At 39.8% G+C, this 19439-nt stretch overlaps 2 protein-coding genes across 2 annotated transcripts in view; one reads left to right on the top strand and one right to left on the bottom strand.

Annotated features, from left to right (window-relative positions):
- Positions 1–14121, top strand: part of LOC140233707 (ATP-dependent DNA/RNA helicase DHX36-like) — a 30804-nt gene extending 16683 nt beyond the window's left edge. The window contains exons 13-21 of the mRNA XM_072313807.1: positions 2473–2590; positions 3189–3287; positions 4244–4417; positions 4924–5088; positions 6733–6832; positions 8589–8676; positions 9475–9598; positions 12336–12488; positions 13708–14121. Coding sequence (XP_072169908.1) covers positions 2473–2590; positions 3189–3287; positions 4244–4417; positions 4924–5088; positions 6733–6832; positions 8589–8676; positions 9475–9598; positions 12336–12488; positions 13708–14121 — 1435 coding nt within the window. The remainder of the gene's footprint in view (positions 1–2472; positions 2591–3188; positions 3288–4243; positions 4418–4923; positions 5089–6732; positions 6833–8588; positions 8677–9474; positions 9599–12335; positions 12489–13707) is intronic.
- A 4321-nt stretch (positions 14122–18442) lies between these two features.
- On the bottom strand, positions 18443–19306 carry LOC140234480 (uncharacterized). Its single transcript, XM_072314523.1, has one exon. It carries the CDS (start codon positions 19304–19306, stop codon positions 18443–18445), a length of 864 nt encoding a protein of 287 aa, XP_072170624.1.
- Between the last annotated feature and the right edge of the window lie 133 nt (positions 19307–19439).

Below are 19439 nucleotides of genomic sequence, written 5' to 3'. Positions count from 1 at the left end.
GGAGCAAAAGAGAGAGATAAATTGTGACCCTGCACCACAAAACACACAAAAACTCGCCAAGCATGGATTTTTAGTTGAGGGCAGATTCTGAAAGAGCAGACTCTAAGCTTTAAAATGATGTATAACTCAATTCAGATGGATTCTCTTAACCCGTTCCGTACTAAATTCTGAAATTCCCATAGACTTAATACACAGGCCACCAGGTTCCCGTATGGAACGGGTTAACCTAAATATAAATATTGGAAAGAAAGCACACACTCAGGAAAAGTGTGAACTGAGAAAAGAGGCTCTGAAGTACAGTGTGTATTCAAGCGTTTAATCTTGACCAAGCCGCGCTGGCTGTGCGATGAATGTGACAAAAAACAGGAAGTAAACAACAATGAAGGAATTATCAAATTGAAGTTAAATTGAGCATACCTTATTAACACACTATGTCAATAATTAATGCCAACTTTCAAAGCAGTAGCGTCATCCTTTCAAAAGTTATTAGAGTTGAAAGTGAAGAGTGTGTGCAAGGTTTCTCAGAAATGAAAATTGGACGCTAAAGACACATCCAATCACAGTATTCTACCAAAAATGTTTGAGATAAACTGCTAAAAAACACACTTTCCTGCCCGTTTAATGATCCCAAATTTTAGCATAAGGTAGACGAAGACTTACTCTTTCAGAAAATATGAAAAAGTCGAGATCGGCAAGGTTGACCCATTTCACCTATTTTCAGTCCTCACACAAAGTCAGTGTGTGCGACTTTTTGTTCGTTTTGTGGTGTAAGGTCACATTTATGGAAAGAAAGAGAAATATAATTATAATTATCATGTCATCTGTATCTGTATCGAGGAGGGAGAAGGCAGAGTGAGCCTATGAGAAAGGGCTGAATGTTTGCTGATGCACTGGAATAGGAGACAAAGGGAAAGATTGGAGAGATATAGAATTACTTTTATATAAGAACCAATAAGGAATAATATGTGACCGGTTTTATACAACAAAAGGATCCGAAAGTCGGAAGAGGACATTTTTCTGAAAATGGCATGACATTATTCCCTTACTCTTCTACTTTAATTTCATATACAGCACAACTCATAAAAGTACTCGGTTGCGGAGATATCGATGATTTTATTAGCGCATGTCAAGTGGTTGAGGAAATCAGAATTTCGAGGTAAACACCTTCAAAGTCATCCTTCCGACGCTATCATGATCAAGGGGAGGCGAGACAATTTTCACCGCTTGACAATAGAAGGTATGCTCCTAGCGACCTCCGCGATGTTCATTCAAGCTTATCGCCAGCGGTCTACGCACGACCAATCAGTAATCAGGATGCCACACACTGACCAATAAGATCACTCCCTCGTTGCTAGGTGTGGAGTCTAGCTGCGACGCTAAATCCAAATCTTCGGACACGTATCTGTTACGTTGAAAGTCGGAAAGTCATGGCCCAGAAAAACGCTGATTTCTTTCCTTTCCTATGATCATTTAGCTTCGAAATTTCGGCAGATGATAGACAAAACATAAGACTACAAAATAATGCCGAAAACAGAAATTCGATTGTTTTGACCAATTTTGATGATGTGACTTCAAACTCGGTTTTCTCGGCTCAGCCGTCAGCGACTTTAGGATCCTTTTGTTGTAGCGGGTCACATATACATGATCATACCTGTCATTTGAAATCACTGTCAAAACTCTGTCATGCAGGTGTCTATTTATTACTTTACAGACAAGAAATCGGGTGCAGATACTCTCTTTGATTAACTAATAAAAAGGGAGTTGGCTGCGCAATTTGATCCTTTACTATGATTGGATGTTCTATGCATACAAGGTTATCTGTGTTATTGTATGTAAACTTCCACTCTGTGTTATCTTGCTATGCCACTGTTTTCTGCTTCTCTAGTAGTCCAATGCGCCTGAGGTATCATAATTTGTCATGGAGATAACACATGCTACACCCAGTGCCCACAGTCAGTCGTTTACTCCCCTACCATATGATTTTTAAAACAATAAGAACAAAAGAGTCAGGTGACCCTGGAGACAGTCTCACCAGAGGGCATTTATGATACACTGGGTATTGGTGAGATATCATGTGACCCTGTGACATTAATAGTTTCACAATGTCTGAGCGGTTCAGCAGTGAAAGCGCACCTTCTGCTCTTGCTGATTATATTATAAAATGGGTTCATAGAATATAGCCAAAACATTGAAATGAGTCATGTATTTTACTGAAAATACATTTCATAGATTCATTTTATAAACCAAAATATGCACAAGTTTAAGTTTGTAACATTTGTGGAGATGCAGTTCACTCTTGGGTATTCACAGTGTCATTCAACATGGTACACCATCGTATTCATACCCTCAAGATTGCTGCATCTCCACCAACACACTCTCACCTGTGTATACTATTGCATAAAGGGTGAAACCGTGTAAAAAAAGAAAAAAGAAAAAAAGACACCAATCTTTATACCGATTGTTTTCTTGAAGAGTCCAAGATGGGGAGTGTTTCCATGTCTACAGCCAGCTGAAGGAGTCCCAGCTAGAGGAATACCAGCTGCCAGAGATTCAGAGAACACCCCTGGAGGAGCTCTGTCTCAACATCAAGGTGGGCCCTGGGGGCATCTCTACCCCCTCTATCTCCCCCCCACCCCCCCCCCCCCCTTACCCACACATGGTTGATTCTCTTTGGGATTTGCTTGTTTTGTTTTTCATTTTCTTTTTTCTTTTGATGGAAGTGATGAATTATAGAGGATCATAGGATGTATGAATCATTTTTTTCAGCAGCATGTTCGATGTATTGGGAGGTTCAATGTTTCTGAGTTCCCTGTTATCCCGTTGAGGACGAGTCACGAGTATACAGCGTACTCCGGTGGGTGCCTATGGGAAATGTGTGTTGTAGCAAAATCAGTCTGTCCTCAACAGGTTAATGTGATGGTAAGGTATCCCATTCATATCTCAAGAATTTAAATGTAAGAGTTTGACCTGTGTCAATGAAAGGATGAATAAAAAGTATTTCATTTTCAGTCTAACTAAATCTCCCTGTGATGTTAGGAAAGGAACCAATGCATACATCATTACTTGATTAGATTCTCAAAATACACTTTATTATGCTTTGATTTTATTGCCCTTTTGGCTGATAATTGTTCATGGTCTTCCAGGTAGACTCATATTCTGCGCACATATCCTTCCTTTTTGTTTTTCAGACATTAAAGCTTGGTCAGATCATTCCATTCATCAGCAGAGCACTGCAGCCGCCAGACATGAGAGCTGTGACTCTTGCCATTAGCAGTCTGAAGCAAATGGTAAGGTCATCCAACAGGGGATACTTTCTATAATTTGTACGTCATATTTTATGTATTTCACAGGCATATTTTATTGTGTGGATTGGAATAATCTCAGTGGTGGTGAGATTAGTGAAAGAGAGCCTGAACAAAGAGAATGAGAAGTTGAGGATTACCTCTTCCAAGAAGCGGAGTTGGCTTTTCCCACCTTTGTCATAAGTAATAATTTGGTGCGTTGTAGACCACTTTTAGAAAATGAAAGTGTGTGATTACGTGTAGGTACATGTATGTCTGTAGAGGTCCCTTTTCATTTAAAAATCCCTTTACACATTCTTCACTTTCAACTCTAATAACTTTTGAAAGGGTGATGCTACTGCTTTGAAAGTTATTAGTAGTCATGATTAGAATGTGCAAAATTTCAACTTACAGCTGTGGTCCAATAATCCCTTCATTGCAGTTTTACATCCAGTTTTATTTGTCACATTTATTGCAGAGATCTAGAGTACAACTCAATGAGATTACGTATTAGCACTTGAATAGACCCTAGACTTCATAGCCTCTTTTCTCAGTAAGCACTGTGCCTGAGTGTGTACTTTCTTTCCATTATCTAGATGTACAAGTGTACATGTAGGTTAGGAAGGTCCATTTGTATTGAGCTAGCTTTTTAGAGTCACCTCTTTCAGAATCTGCCCTTAACTACACGTAAAAATCCATGTCTGGCAAGTTGTTGTTTAGTTTGAAGATGCAGAGTTACATACATGTAATTTGAGTTAGATCATGTAACTCTGCACTTAATTTATTATGTGTACCCACCAGGCAGTACATGTACAATGTATCATGTCCATTATAGCCATGTGACTTCCTCTGCCTTTCTTACTTCCAATCATCGCCCACCTTTTGACACCTGCCACCGGTCCCTGCCACCAATGCCTGCCTCCGGTCCCTGCCTCCGATGCCCGCCTCCATCTTCCTCCTAGAACGCCCTGGATGAGGAAGAAAACCTGACTGCCCTGGGGCACCACCTCTCCCGCCTCCCGGTCGCTCCGCGCATCGGGAAGATGATGCTGTTCGGGGCCATGTTCTGCTGTCTGGATCCCATCCTTACCATAGCAACGTCCCTGAGCTGGAAGGACCCCTTCATCATCCCACTGGTAGGCCCTTGCTCCTCTTTCTGACTCCAGAGGAGCCAATATTTAGACTTGGATTTTCAATCTTAGAAGAGGTCCATTGTTCTAGTGGGGATGGATATGAGAATTTAGAGTTCAATCTGATTTCAGGAATGTTTTTTCTTGCTTTTCCTAAAGCCCACTTTTCAGACTTTTGGGCAATTCCAAAGTAGTGCAATGTTCACAGTTTAATGCACTTTAGACTTGAGCATTCACTAGTTTCTTTTTTTTCCCAGATTTTTCTTTTCTTTTCTGCCAGTACAAAAAGAGGCACGCGAATGGGGTCAGCGAAACTCAAAAGTCCACTGAGCTCACCCTTGATCACTGTGTACATCTTCCTACGAGTTTCATAGTATGACAAGCACACACAACAATCATTGATGGCAGTTTGCCTCTGATAAAAACATTTTCTTTTTCCCTCCTCATCCTCCCCCTCCTCCTCCTCCCACCCTCCTCCTCCTCTTCCTCCTCCCCCTCCTCTCCCTCCTCAGGGGAAGGAGAAACTGGCCGACGCCCGACGCAAGGAGCTGTCAAACAACACCCGCAGCGACCACCTGATGCTCTGCAATGCGGTGAGAGGATGGGAGGAGGCCAGAGAGCATGGTGATGATGGATCCTACTGCTGGCACAACTTCATGTCCAACAACGTCTTGAAGGTAGGAGCATCAGATGAAGAGTTTTATCTCAAAACGAGCTAACTGCATTCTTGGTAAGTTGAGATATTTGTGATTAAAACTGCTGAAAAACAAGAAAAAAGGATATCTTTAATCATAACTTCTAGAATATTCCTTGTTACGTCTATCACAAGTGAGGTATCGCTGGAAAGTTTTAATTTTGCTCTATCTGATGATGGACTTACTTTGGAATGTTTCAAAATGGTACTTAGCTCATTTTGCAATAAAACTCTTCAGATACAAATCTGTCATTATCATTGATCACTCACTCACTCACATTTTTACCTTCACTATTAAAGGAAGGAGGTTATGTTTTCATTGGCGTTTGTTTATTTGTCTGTGTGCGAAATATCTCAAAAAGGTGTAAGCGGCTTTGGATGAAACTTGCAGGAAAAGTTGATAATGACACAAGGAGGATATGACAAGTTTGGTAGTGATCTGGGGATTTTTATGAATTTTTAAAGGATTTTTAAATCTTTTTGCAGATAGGGTAAAAAAATGTGGGGGTTCAAGCTGCATGTATTTGAGGTTTGCGTACACACTCTAAAGCGCGTGCTCTGCTTGGGTGAGACGCCACGCAGCTGGAAGCTGATGACGTAGACATAAAACTTCTATTTCGGGAAATTAGACAATTTTCAGCATGTGTGTATGTGTGGAAATTAGCTGCTTGGCAGAGGTCTACACTCTCTGAGTGCTGTGCTTATCTATTCTGCAAAATCGTGCTGTGGAAAAGACTGATATTAGAGAGTGTGGAAGGGCTGAGAATACGGTGGACAGTAGAAGGAACCGAGGGCGATCATGATGATGGTTTAATGATGTGAAGCTGGAGTCAATGATGATGTTAATGATGATGTACGTCATGTAGATGACTTCATTCATGGGGAATCAGGAGGATAACATTGCAGCTAATGATGATGATGAAGGTTGTAAAACACAACCTAATGAATACAAATTACACATGTAAATGTGGGTTTCTGGGATATCACAGTTGAAAATACAAAATTTGTACTCTCTCTCTCTCTCATAAAAAAAAAAAACACCACAAAACAAAACAAAAGGTGGAGATATTCTGATGAGTGGTTGATTTATGTCAGCGCATGAACCTGATGTTCCTTCTGTGTATGAATTTAGGCTGCATTTTAGGACTTATGGCACATTTACACCGGCAACGGGCTGAGCTTTTGCTATGCTACACCAAAAGGAACAAGTCTGGTTCTGTTAAAAAAAAAAAAGAATCTGTATTTCCATACAAAATCACCCAAAAATGTTATTCTTATGTCAAGGTCAAGAGCAACAAAATCAACAGTAGAAGATTAAGTTTGTAACAAAATTATTAGCAGGGAAGTGATATTGGAACAGAACCAGACATGGTTCCTTTTGGCGCTCCATAGCAAAAACCCCGTTCCGTATGACCTGTGCCGGATTTGGTGTGAACGCAGCTTGACAGTGCATTAAGGTCAGCATCCAGGGACATACGTATACGTGTATATCAGGCAACTTTCCCGATCGCTTCGCCATTCTACAAGTGGGTGTCATACATGTTGAACCTGACTGTTGATCTAGCTTGACCACAACATCTTCTAAAAGCCAAGTGTTAGTCATGTCTATAATATTTCCTTCTGCCAGATGCTGGACAAGATGAAGGGGCAGTACAGTGATCTTCTACATGAGCTGAGATTCATCTCACATCGATCAGCCAAGCATCCTGCTGCCAACAGAAATTCAGGTATGTAATGCAGAGATGCCAACCAATACGATTTTATAGTATATGGTATGATAAAGAGAGTGAAATACGGTAGTACGATACTGCATCTTGGAAAGTACAACTTTTAATCTTTTAGATTTAAAAAAGAGATAAAGCCAATATAAACCCAAGAAAACTGCATCATCATATGAAAAGAATACTACATTCATGCAACCCTCTGCAAAAATGTTGAACGAGTCCAAATGGGCGGGAAATATGCCGATGCTCTACAATTTTCTTGGCAATATTGATAAAGTAGCAACATTTTACTTGCTCGTTCGTACAGGGAAACATTCCTTTTTTTCTTGACATTTCACTGGCCCAGGGCCAATGGGCTAGTCTGTGGTGGTGTCAAGATTTCATGAAAATCTGATTTTCCACTCCTAAAATCTGATTCTTTTTAGGATAGCCCATCTGTGTTTTTATGTCGGGAAGTTTGCATCAGTGGTAATGTGTGTGCTGGGCGTGTGCACAGGTTGAAATCATCCGCCCCATGAAACACCTTTTGACCAGTCGTTATAAACGGGCAAGTCAGAACTATGTACTGAAGCAGCTTGCCCATTTGATAGATATTTATTTTCCTGATCTCGATCTCTCTGAATCATGACAATCTGTAAATATTCTGAAGCCTTGTGCTTCGAAGACATCTGCTTCACTTTGGTTTGGAGAAGTGCCGCAAAGACTGGTTACTGCGGAATATATGACTTGCACAAGAAGGCAAAGGATGCATACTGCAATAGCTTTGTTCCAATTCTAGTGTGAGTCCTGAATGAGAATGTTATGAATAGCACCAGTTTTGTGTAATCTTGTCTGACTGTGAGTGGAATCTTCAAGAAGAGCTATTATTGCTTTAAAATCCTAGATCTTATTTCTTGGAAATTAATAATCGTTAACCCTTACTAGGCCGGGGGGGCCTCCGAGGTCCCCCTCGATGTTTCGCACGATGTATCGCTATCGCGAAAAGCTATTGCCGCGATGTTTCATGACTTTTTTCTTTCGAGTCTCCCGCATCTTATGACACCAAATTTGTGATGCCCGGGCGCGCGGTTCCAAAGTTGCGCATAAATATGTACGTGCATGTCAGACCAAAAATTGCTCAAAAACGTGAATTCGTGTACAATTTCAATGCAAACTGTGTTTACAGGCAAATTTCATAAAAGCATATTTATTTGGGGGATTTATTGAGTAAAATCAATAAATAACATATTTTCTTGTTCGGAACAATGTCGCTGACAAATTTCATCGAAAAAACAGTGGAAAACATAAAGTCCAAAAAACAATGAAATACATAAGAAATAAAAAAAAAACAATAAAATACTTAAGAAATCTTTTCTGATTGCAAAATTTTTTTCTCTTACATTTGCTAAGGACACTAAAAAGAATATTTACACAAAAAATGTGCCTGTTTTGAGCTTTATTTGGTGATTTATACCAAATTCTCTGATTTCATGCTTCATTATGCATAAATTAGCATAATTTAGCATAAATGATAATATTTTTAAAAATTAACTTCACGGTACTTTGTAGATTACACATACATCATAGGTAATGTGTGTGCCAATTTTTGTCGCAATTGCGTTGTCAACGGCCGAGATCTGGGGGGGGGGGGGGCCTGGGAGGCCGTATCATCTACCTACATAGCCCGGCCTAGTTAGGGTTAAATAGTATTTTCTCTGTCCATTTGTTGAAGAGAGTGTTGAGTCATGTAAGATTTTTATGTCCAACATTCATTGTGCAGAGAACATCCAACTTGTGAAGGCTGTACTATGTGCCGGTTTGTACCCCAAAGTGGCTCACGTCTACAAGGTTCCACACAAGATGAACCGGTAATATGTTATATTTGATTTATCAATATGTTCACTGTCATATGAGTAAAGGAATCCTGTGTGTTACAATGTATGTGAGTGGATCTCCAGGGCTGTGATAATATTGCATGAAAGAAACGGAAAAATATAGTACCCATACACACAAATTATGAAACATAACACAAGTCAAGAATAGTGGGCAATCACAGGACTTTATTGTACACTACTTTTGTTTCAAGAGGATACATGTAGAAAAAGACATTATCAATTACTTACATTATATGTACAATGTACAACGTATGTATCTCTGTGTGTGTGCATGTGTTTATGTATTATACTATTTTATTGTTTATTTTTATCTTTATATCATGTAAATGAATTTTTCCCCAATAAATTGTCAGTTTGTGATATGTTACCTTACCGTAAGGATGTTTGAAGTGGCTTCTATGCCCATATCAAGAGTTTTATCGCAGAATGAGCCAAATCCATTCTTGTTAAGTTGAGATATTTGTGATTAAAGCTGCGTTAAAAAAAAAGAAGAAAATAATAAGAAATTACTGGATATTTTTATCATAACTTGTAGAATATTCCTTGTTATGTTTCAAGTGAGGTTTTATTGGAAAGGTTTAATTTTGCTCTATCTGATGATGGACTTTCTTTGAAATGTTTAAAAATGGTGCTTAGCTCATTTTGCAATAAAACTCATCATTTGGTAATCCAAGAATACAGTGATTGCCAAACAATTGTCTGTTATCAAATCCCTATTCTATGAAGTCCCGAAACTCATCACAATTTGTATGTCGATCTCTCCTTGTGCAGGCCACCGAAGCTGAGCACACCAGAAGATGGACGTGTGGCCATCCACCCAAAATCGGTCAACGTCTCAGAAACAAACTTCACCAGCAAGTGGCTGCTGTACCACCTGAAACTCAAGTCGACTAGCGTGAGTGTTTTGGTCCAGATTTTTTTCTATATCATCCACTATTTTTCCATGCTCATATCTCTATATGTGACCGTGCACCTCAAAACGAACATAAAGTCGCACACACTGATTTTGCGTGAGGACTGAAAATAAGTGAAATGGGTCAACCTAGCCGAACTTGACTTTTTCATATTTTCTGAAAGAATGGGTCTTCTTTTATATTATGCTAAAATTTGGTATCATAAAACGGGCAGGAAAGTGTGTTTTTTTAGCAGTTTATCTCGAACATTTTTGGTAGAATAGTGTGATTAGGTGTGTCTTTAGAATCCCTTTTTCATTTCTGAAAAACCTTGTCCACACTCTTCACTTTCAACTCTAATAACTTTTGAAAGGATAGTGCTACTGCTTTGAAAGTTGGCATTAAGTATGGACAGAATGTGTTAATGAGGCTTGCTTAAAGTTTAATCTGATAATCCCTTCATTGTTGTTACTCTGGTGGTTTACTTCCTGTTTTTTGTCCCATTCATCGCACAGCCAGCACGGTTTGGTAAAGATTAAGCGCTTTAAATAGACACTGTACTTCAAAGCCTCTTTTCTCAGTTTACACTTTTCCAGAGTTTGTGCTTTCTTTCCAATATTTAGATAGGTTAGGAGAGTCCATTTGATTTGAGTTATGCATCATTTTAAAGCTTAAAGTCTGCTCTTTCAGAATATGGTCTTAACTAAAAATTCATGTCTGGCGACTTTTTGTTTGTTTTGAGGTGCAGGATCACATATTAGTGCCTTCCCAGGAAAAAGAACTACCTTATCATTCCAAGAGTTGTTCTTCTGTCTTTATCACACTAAGCCCCCTAATTAGAGAATGTTATAAAATCATTTCTTTCTTGAGAACCAGAAATGGTTGAGTCAATCATTGCTATACCATTGGTGAATGTGAGATAATCTTTCTTTTTTTCTTTTCTTTTCTTTTTTCATTCCATAGCAGACCCAGAGGATGGCCCTGATGTGGCCCAGAACAATTTTAGGCTCATTTTCACTTTTTATTTTTGATATTCTTTTTTGAAACACATTTTCCAATAAAAAAAAAAACAAACAAACTTAGCATGTTCCCAAGATGTAGACAAGAGTGTCTGCATTCATGGCCTGTCATAAAATTCATATTTATTTTTATGATGCTGACCAGAAACATAACTTCAATCAAAGGATAAGGGTTTCCTCAATCAATATCTTTTTTTTTTCTGTATCAAAACCTGCATGTATTTTTGTCTATTTTTGCCAATGCAGTAATGTGCTTTTTTTGCCATAAAACTTTAGAAGACATACATATCCCATCAATCCTGAACTCAGTAGATTTTGACCGTCACTGACCCTGTTTGGGTGCCATTATAGTATAGTAACAAAAGAGTGTGCGAGCCAATCAGCACACACTCTATTCATACCTCATGTCCCACCAATATTTTGCATTCTTTGATGGCACGTGGAATTGACCAAGGAAAGGTCATATGTGTACCACTTGGCTGCTTTCGCACACAGAGGTCACCCACCTGTTCATTTTTTGTTGTCGAGCAATCTTGTTTGGTGGCATTGAAGGCTCTCGGGGAATTGCGGGAGAAACGGATTACAAATATTGGCAAGTTAACCCTAAAAGTCTTGCGCAACTTTTGAGACCAAATTTGTGACACCCAGGTACGCGGTTCTGAAGTTACGCAATATTTTGTAAGTGCATGTCAGACCCAAAATTGCTCAAAAATTTGATTTCATGTACAAATCCAATGCAAATTCTGTTTCTGACCAAAATTCATAGATGTATCATTATTTTTACTTTTACAGATCAAAGTCAATTAATTTCATGTTCTTTATGATCGAAATAGTGTCGCCGATGATTTCCACTGAAAAAAACAATAAAAAACAAAAAGTCAAAAACAATGAAATACATAAGAAATTTTAAAAACAATAAAATACATTAAAAAAAAATAAAAAAAAATAAAAAATTGTGATACCGCCGTTTTTTTGATGTACATTCAAGAAGAATCCTACACAGAGTTCCTAAACCAAAAATTTGCAGTTTTGGACCTTTAATTACAGATTTACAGCCATTTTTTCAAATTCATGCATAAAATAATAGCATAATTAATTTATTAAAACTAAATTTGAATATTTGTGAAATAATTACCTATTCAGTCTTGTAGATTACCTTGTGGGTGACGCGCGTGCCAATTTTCCTTGCGATCACGCGGTCAACGGCCAAGATCTTGGGGGGGGGACCCAATGAGCCCCCCCAGTCCTAGGAGGCATCAAAATAGCCCAGTCTTTTTAGGGTTAAAGTAACTTGGTAGGCACAGAAAGAGTTTGTTTTTTGTTTGTTTTATTTAATTTCTATCTGAGAAGATGGCTGGATAGCCCATATTCAGCTGCAATAGCTGGTCTTCCATGGGGTCCAGTTGGCTGTAAGACAGGATCACACTTCCGGGTAAAACACTCTGCTCTTCGCGATGAATAAATGAAGCAGGATCTTTTAAGTGCATGAGTTGTGACTCTCTCACACACGGGACCTCTATTTCATGTCCTATCCGAGGGACAGAGTGTTTTGCCTCCTACCAGAGGGGACGATATGATTACACACAACATGGCTCAGAAGGACCCGGGAATCAAACTGAGGTCCTTTGGATTGTGAGGCAAACTCACCCCCCCCCCCCCAAATAAAATCAGAGTTTAATGAGATCAAAGTTACTGAAATCATTGCATTTGTGTCCTGCAGGTCTTCCTCCATGACACAACCATGGTTGAACCCTACCCGCTCCTCTTCTGTGGGGGAAAGATCTCGTGGGACAATGACCATGGGCATGAGACGGTCTTTATTGATGATGACATTAAGTTCCACTGCTCCCAGGCCACCGCGGATCTTGTCATTGTGAGTACAAACAAATGTGACCTGCTACAACAAAAGGATCCGAAAGTCAAGGGAGGTTGATTTTCTGAAAATGATGTGACATAATTCCTTAGTACTCTCCCGCGTTGATCTCATATATAACACAACTCATAAAAGTACTTGGTTACGGAGATATTGATGATTTTATGAGACCATGTTGAGTGGTCTAGGAAATCAGCGTTTCGAGGAAACCCTGTTCAAAGGTTTCTTTCCAACGCAATCATGATCAAAGGCAAGTAAGGCAGTTTTCACCTTTTGACAATAGAAGGTCAACAAGGAAACCCTGTTCAAAGGTTTCTTTCCAACGCAATCATGATCAAGGGCAAGTAAGGCAGTTTTCACCTTTTGACAATAGAAGGTCAACTTATAGCAACCTCCATGATGTTCATTCAAGCTTAGCACCAGCAGTCTACACACAACCAATCAGTAATCTGTATGCCACGCACTGACCAATACGATCACTCCCTAGTTGCTAGGAGCAGAGTATATCTGCGGCACTAAATCCAAATCTTTGGACACATTACTGTTCCGTTGAAAATCGGAAAATCATAAAAACCACCGGTGACCACCCGTATGTGTGCATGTTTAGAGTGTCGTTTTTTTTTTTTTTTTTTTGGGGGGGGGGGGGAGCTAACCCAGAAAGATGTAATTCTTTGCCTTGTTCATATCATTCTTGTATCTTCCTGCGCTCTGCAATGTCGTGTAAAATTATGTGCTTCTGTCGATCACAATTATTTTACATGGCAAGGAACCATTGCACTTTTGGTCTCGTTTACTTCTTTGTCAACATGTCATAATTCATACAGAGGTGCATGTACATATTTGTGTCTGTATCTACATGATTATGCATATACACTGTATATACAACACGATTGCTAGGGTGACAATACCTTGTATGTCAAATTTTTATGAAAATGACTTTTTTTGGATTAATGGTCCAATAATGACCTAAGTGATGCCTGTCCGAATCCTAGCTGTCTTACTGCCAAAATGACACCAACATGGCCTGTCAGAGGAAAGGCTATCCCATTTGATATTGTGCTTTCGCTGCCGTGTTTTGTTTTTTTGTTTTGCTCTCCTGAACATTTGACATTTTGTAGATACGAGATCTTGTTGCCCAAGCAACAATTAATATGTGTGTCTGTGTCTGTAAGTGTGTGTCTTTATCAATTTGTTGTTGTTGTTGTTTTTGCATGTGAAGAGACTACGAGAAGAGCTAGACAGGGTCCTCGAACGGAAGATAACAGACCCAGGCCCCACGGACTGGCGGCAGGACTCGCACGAGGGCAAAGTGATGCGGGCCATCGTTGATATTCTGGTGATGGAAGGGGATGGACTGCAGGAGGACGATGTACGAGGATACCCCTCAGACCATCGTCATGGTAACTATCACCAGGATGATGATGACGACGACGACGATGATGATGATGAATACGATGATAGTGTCAGGGACAGTGCTGGTCGATACGGACAGGCTGCCCAGTGGAAGAGGAGGGATGACCGAGCTGAAGGGAATCGTTGGAGACGGGATGCGCAGCAGGGATATCGCCATGACAACCAGCACAGACGATCTCAGAACAGCGAACCCCCTGATAACTGGTGGGATGAGGACTAGTTCCTCTCTGACAGTTCGGTGGAAAAACAAGAGGATGTTATAAAAGATATACGACTGATGACACTGCTGTCATGAATACATTGGACATACTGGGTAGCTTTTTTTGTTCCTTTTTTTATTGATACCTCAGCCTCAGTCAGTGTAGAAAAGCTCTAGTTTTGTATGGCCTTTGAAGACAACAATAGTAGTCACCATCTCCAATGGTATGGACAAGAAAGCTCTCCATTAGACATACATGTAGTTATTTTCCTTCAGGTACCTCAAGCCTAAAGAATTTCAGAAGATCCCTGCATTCATCTTTGAGCAACAGATTGAAGGTGCAAGAGACAGGTGGACAAAATCTTGTGCCGTATTAAGAACTGCTATCATTTGTCCTCCCTTTGTGTATGGGTAATTCTATTAAAAAGGGTCCCACTAGGGTCCCACTTGTCATTGCTTAAAAATTACATACCCTAAATCAATTTTACTTCTGAATACTCTTATTCAGGTAAGTATCTTCCTTTTCAAAGTAAAATATAGAAATTGCTTCTTCAAAGTTCCACATGAATTTTGACAAAAAGTGCAAAATCACAACGTTTGTGGGCAAAATTGTGTGACATTTTACTGTAACACCAGTTAGACAGATTTACAGCTTGTTTGTTGATTAAACTCTATTTTAAGGGGTCAAAAATGATAAAAGACAAGCAAATTTTGAACACTATAAATATAATTCATACATCAATTGATACACATTTGCGCACGTAAATCCCAAGAAAGACGTTTCACGTGTAAGTTTTGGTGTCCCCATAATTGCTTACACGAGAAACCTTAATTTATGAGTGTGGAATCGATATTAAGGACCAGTGTTGAACTGTTTGTTGTTATTTTGGTAGCAATCACATAGTTTAAAAGATTTCAAGAGAAAATTGGGGTAAAATAAATAAATATGAAAAAAAGACCAAATTATAATTTTCACACACGTGGCTTTGGTGTCCCCCTAAATATTACGTCGGGGCACAGTGATAGCTAATTTTTGGTGTCTTATCACAACAATAATTGCTCCTCACTGGCATATTTTACAATTTAGCTGTGGTTTCTTTGGAACAGGTATCAAAAATTGACCACTCTATTAATTTGAAAAAAAAAAATGCAAAAATGATATTTGGTGTCCCCCTTACACGGGAAACATTGAAGAATCTTTTTACTGGCCAAAAATACAGGGGAAACTCGGTATAACGAACACTGCTATAAAGAGATATCGGTTATTACGAGGAAATTTTCCCGGTCTCAAATTTCCTTCCACACAAGTCTATGTAAAATGCTACTCTTATAGCGAGATCGGCTATAACGAAATAATGCTATAACGAGATAATTTTTGTGACTTCCAAACAAAGAAAAACATAGCCAATCAAACCTGTTATAGCGGGATAAAGCAAAATGTCTTCGGTAAAGCTTTACTTCGCCTGTGCTATCATCTTCCGAGATTGTAAAGCTCGATGCGCCAAAAACTATCTTGTACACACATAGTTATTTTCTTCAGTGCACTCCAGCTAGCACTGCATGTTGTACTGTACATGTAAGTGTGTGTGTGCATGCACACTGATACATGCAGAAAATGTGGTGGGATGGCCATAATGTATACATGACATCATCATGACGTTTAGCAGGTGTGAGGCAATCTGATGCTGTGATTGACTTTCTACCATATGATTGCTTTCTACGTAGGGAATTCCCCATCTTCACACACACGCAGTCATAATGTACATACAGAATGTGTCACATACACACACAACATTGTGCGGACCATATTCAAGCTTTCCACACAACACACACCCATACCATAACCACATACCAATCCACAGACGATCTTGACACTATCGCAAGCTATATAAATTTACAAATTCAAACATCTACAATTAATAAGAAACACATTCTTGATATTGGATTTCATTGGCGAAAAACATCTTCTTATACCCATAAAGGTGAGTAATTCCCTCACACACAATATCAAGTTATCAGTATTGATTGAAATATGATGGGTTGTCCCACATGTGCAAATTAATGTCTTTATGTTATGCTTTCTTTTATGCCTACTGATATAACGAGATATCGGCTATAACGAGGAAAACGACTCTGTCCCGACCATCTCATTATATCGAGTTTCCACTGTAGGGGTTTTGTCATTTTTTTCAATAGTATAGTTTATTTCTTACTTCAAAATAATCACTTCTATTGAAACAAACATAGAACTAGTTTGAAATATGTGGTAAGATGCCAAAATGGATGGTTCACCGTGTAAGGGGGACACCAATGGTGTCCCCTTCACATGGTGAACCAGTTTTTCCCCATACACTGCAATTTGGTATGCTGACTTCCTTCATTTTCAGTTTAGAATGTTAATTTTCAGTCAGTTTTCAAGGGAATTACTCAATATGAATGTTTTTAAAAATTATGTTGAACAAAAATCTGATTTTCTGATTTTATTGGCAAAAAAGGCATGTCACAAAGTGGGTCCATATTTTCTGGAATTACCCGTATACCTTTGTAAGGAACAGCATGCAGTCCCACTGCAAAGTGTTCTTTAGTGGTGCTACATAGTGTATTAACCCGTTGAGGATGAGTCCCAAGTATACCCGGGCAGGGGTCTGTGGGAAATGTATGTTGTAGCAAAATAAGCCCGTCCTCAACAGGTTGAAAGGCAAGTCCACCCTCATATGTGACCCGCTACAACAAAAGGATCGGAAAGTCGGGGGAAGACATTTTTCTGAAAATGACATGACATAATTCCCTTACTCTTCTATTTTAATTTCATATATCACTCAACTCATAAAAGTACTTGGTTGCATAGATATCTATGATTTTATTAGCGCATATCAAGTGGTTGAGGAAATGAGAGTTTCGAGAAAAATGCCTTCAAAGTTTTCCTTCCAACGCTATCATGATCAAGGGGAGGCGAGACGGTTTTCACCACTTGACAATAGAAGGTATGCTCCTAGCGACCTTCGCGATGTTCAATCAAGATAGCGCCAGCAGTCTACGCACGACCAATCAGTAACCAGGATGCCACGCACTGACCAATAAGATCACTCCCTCGTTGCTAGGGGCGGAGTCTAGCTGCGGCGCTAAATCCAAATCTGTGTATACGTTTCTGTTTCATTGAAAGTCGGAAACCACGGCTCAGAAAAACGCTGATTTCTTGCCTTCCCTTTGATATTTAGCTTCGAAATTTCGGCAGATGATAGACAAAACATTAGACTACAAAATTATGCCAAAAACAGAATCTTCATAATTGTTTTGACCAATTTTGATGATGTGACTTCAAACTTGATTTTCTCAGCTCAGCCGTCAGCGACTTTAGGATCCTTTTGTCGTAGTGGTTCACGTTATGTACATTATGTACATGTGGATTGAGTGAATGCAGAAATATTAGTAGAACACATCAGTGAAAGTTTGGGAAAAATCGGACAATCAGTTCAAAAGTTATGAATTTTCAAAGTATCTGCACAGTCACTCCTGGTTGAGAAGACTACTAATAATGTGTATGATGTCACATCCGTTGAATGTTAACCCGTTCGTTCCGCAACTTTCTGAGTGCCTTTAAAACCTCCCCCAAACGAAATTCTTTTTGCCCTTCGACAGAGAACAGTCAGGTTGGTAATTCACCTGTGCGAAAGCAGTCAAGCGGTGCATGTATCCCCTTCTCTAAGGCCAACTACATGTGTCTTCGAACAATGAAAATATCGATCGGGTGTGATGTATGAATAAAGCGTGCGCTGACGTGCTCACAGACTCTTTTGTTCTACACAAAACCAGGCACCTGAATGGGATGACTGTGGTCAGCGAACACTGAAATCTACTGAGCTCAGCTTGATCACTAATGTACACGTTCGTAGCTTAAGATAACTCAACATAGCTCAAGATAAATCGGGATAGCTCATGGTATCTTAATATAGTTCAAGGTTCCAGAAGATAATGTTTTTAACAATGTTTGAGTTCAGTTGGCTAAATAAAACAAAAGTCTGTTAGAACTTAGCAAGCGCTTCATATGTTGTGTTCATCTTTGTTTCTTGAAATTCTTGTGAATAACAAGTTTGGACAGTAGTCTTGTCCGAAACTCCTCCGTGTACATGTAGTACAGAGGCAGCCACAATAACAATCAAATTGGGCCTTTGTAGTTGATCCACAAACTGAAACTTTCTGCTACAACTTTGTAACTATGACCTTTCTGCATTATTTTCATCAATACTATTGACAGTTAAGTTGGTGTAGATATTCAGAGCCTTAAACATTAATCGATTAGGACAAAATAGTCTGGCTCTCATCTTCACTTACTTACTTCATCTTACTTATCTTCAGCAGGAAGTACCAAAACTAATTTACTGACCGGTCTGTCAAGTTCGGTTGGTTGGCGTTGCCGCTTTCTTTCATTGTCCAATGACCTGTCAGCCATCAAGGTTTTTACCTTACGCACACACCCATCCTTGCTAGGATAGACGTCAATGATACATCCGAGGGGCCACCAGCAGCGAGCTTCGTTGCCTTCCTTCGCGATCATGATGTCGCCAACAGCCAGGTTTCTCTCGGTGCGGACCCACTTCTGCCGAAACTGCAGTTCCTGCAGATACTCCTTCCACCTAGCCCAGAACTCATTGGCGGCATACTGGACTCTTCGCCACCACTTGCGAGCACAGCTGTCTTTGCGCTGGAACACTCCAGGAGGGGGAAGAGTGATCCTGGCCTTCGTCAGGATGTGGTTCGGGGTTAGAGGTTCCGATGCGCCATGTTCACTCAGGTTACCAGTCGTCAGGGACCTTGAGTTGGCGATTGCCTCTGCCTCGGTCATGAAGGTCCGCAGCGCCCCGTCGTCAAGCTGACTTCCCAGTGACTTCCGAAGACATTCTAGGACACGCCGACCAGTCTTTATTTGCTTCTCCCAGACACCACCAATGTGAGATGCATGGTGTACATTCATTACAAATGGTACCCAGTCACATCCATTCTGAAGGAGGTACTCCTGCACCTCAGTCTGATTCATCTCCGCTAGAGCATCTCGCAGTTCATGCTGAGCTCCTACAAATGCAGTACCACGATCAGATCTCAGCTGCCTCACGACTCCTCGCCTGTTCATGAAGCGTCTCGGGGCATTGATGAATGAGCTTGCTTTGAGACTATTGGCAGTTTCGATATGGATGCTCCTCGAAGACATGGTATGTAAAGAGCACACCATATCTCTTGACTTGGCTTCTCTTTTCCTTCGCTAGGAATGGTCCAAAGCAGACCACAGCAGAAAAGGTAAATGGGGGAGATAGTTTGAGTCTGTCTTTGGGAAGTTCTGACAT

Source organism: Diadema setosum, chromosome 10 (assembly GCF_964275005.1).
Source record: "Diadema setosum chromosome 10, eeDiaSeto1, whole genome shotgun sequence".
NCBI classification, from domain to species: Eukaryota; Metazoa; Echinodermata; class Echinoidea; order Diadematoida; family Diadematidae; genus Diadema; species Diadema setosum.
The sequence above is the reverse complement of the archived record's forward strand: the minus strand, read 5'-3'. Positions and strand labels throughout refer to the sequence as shown.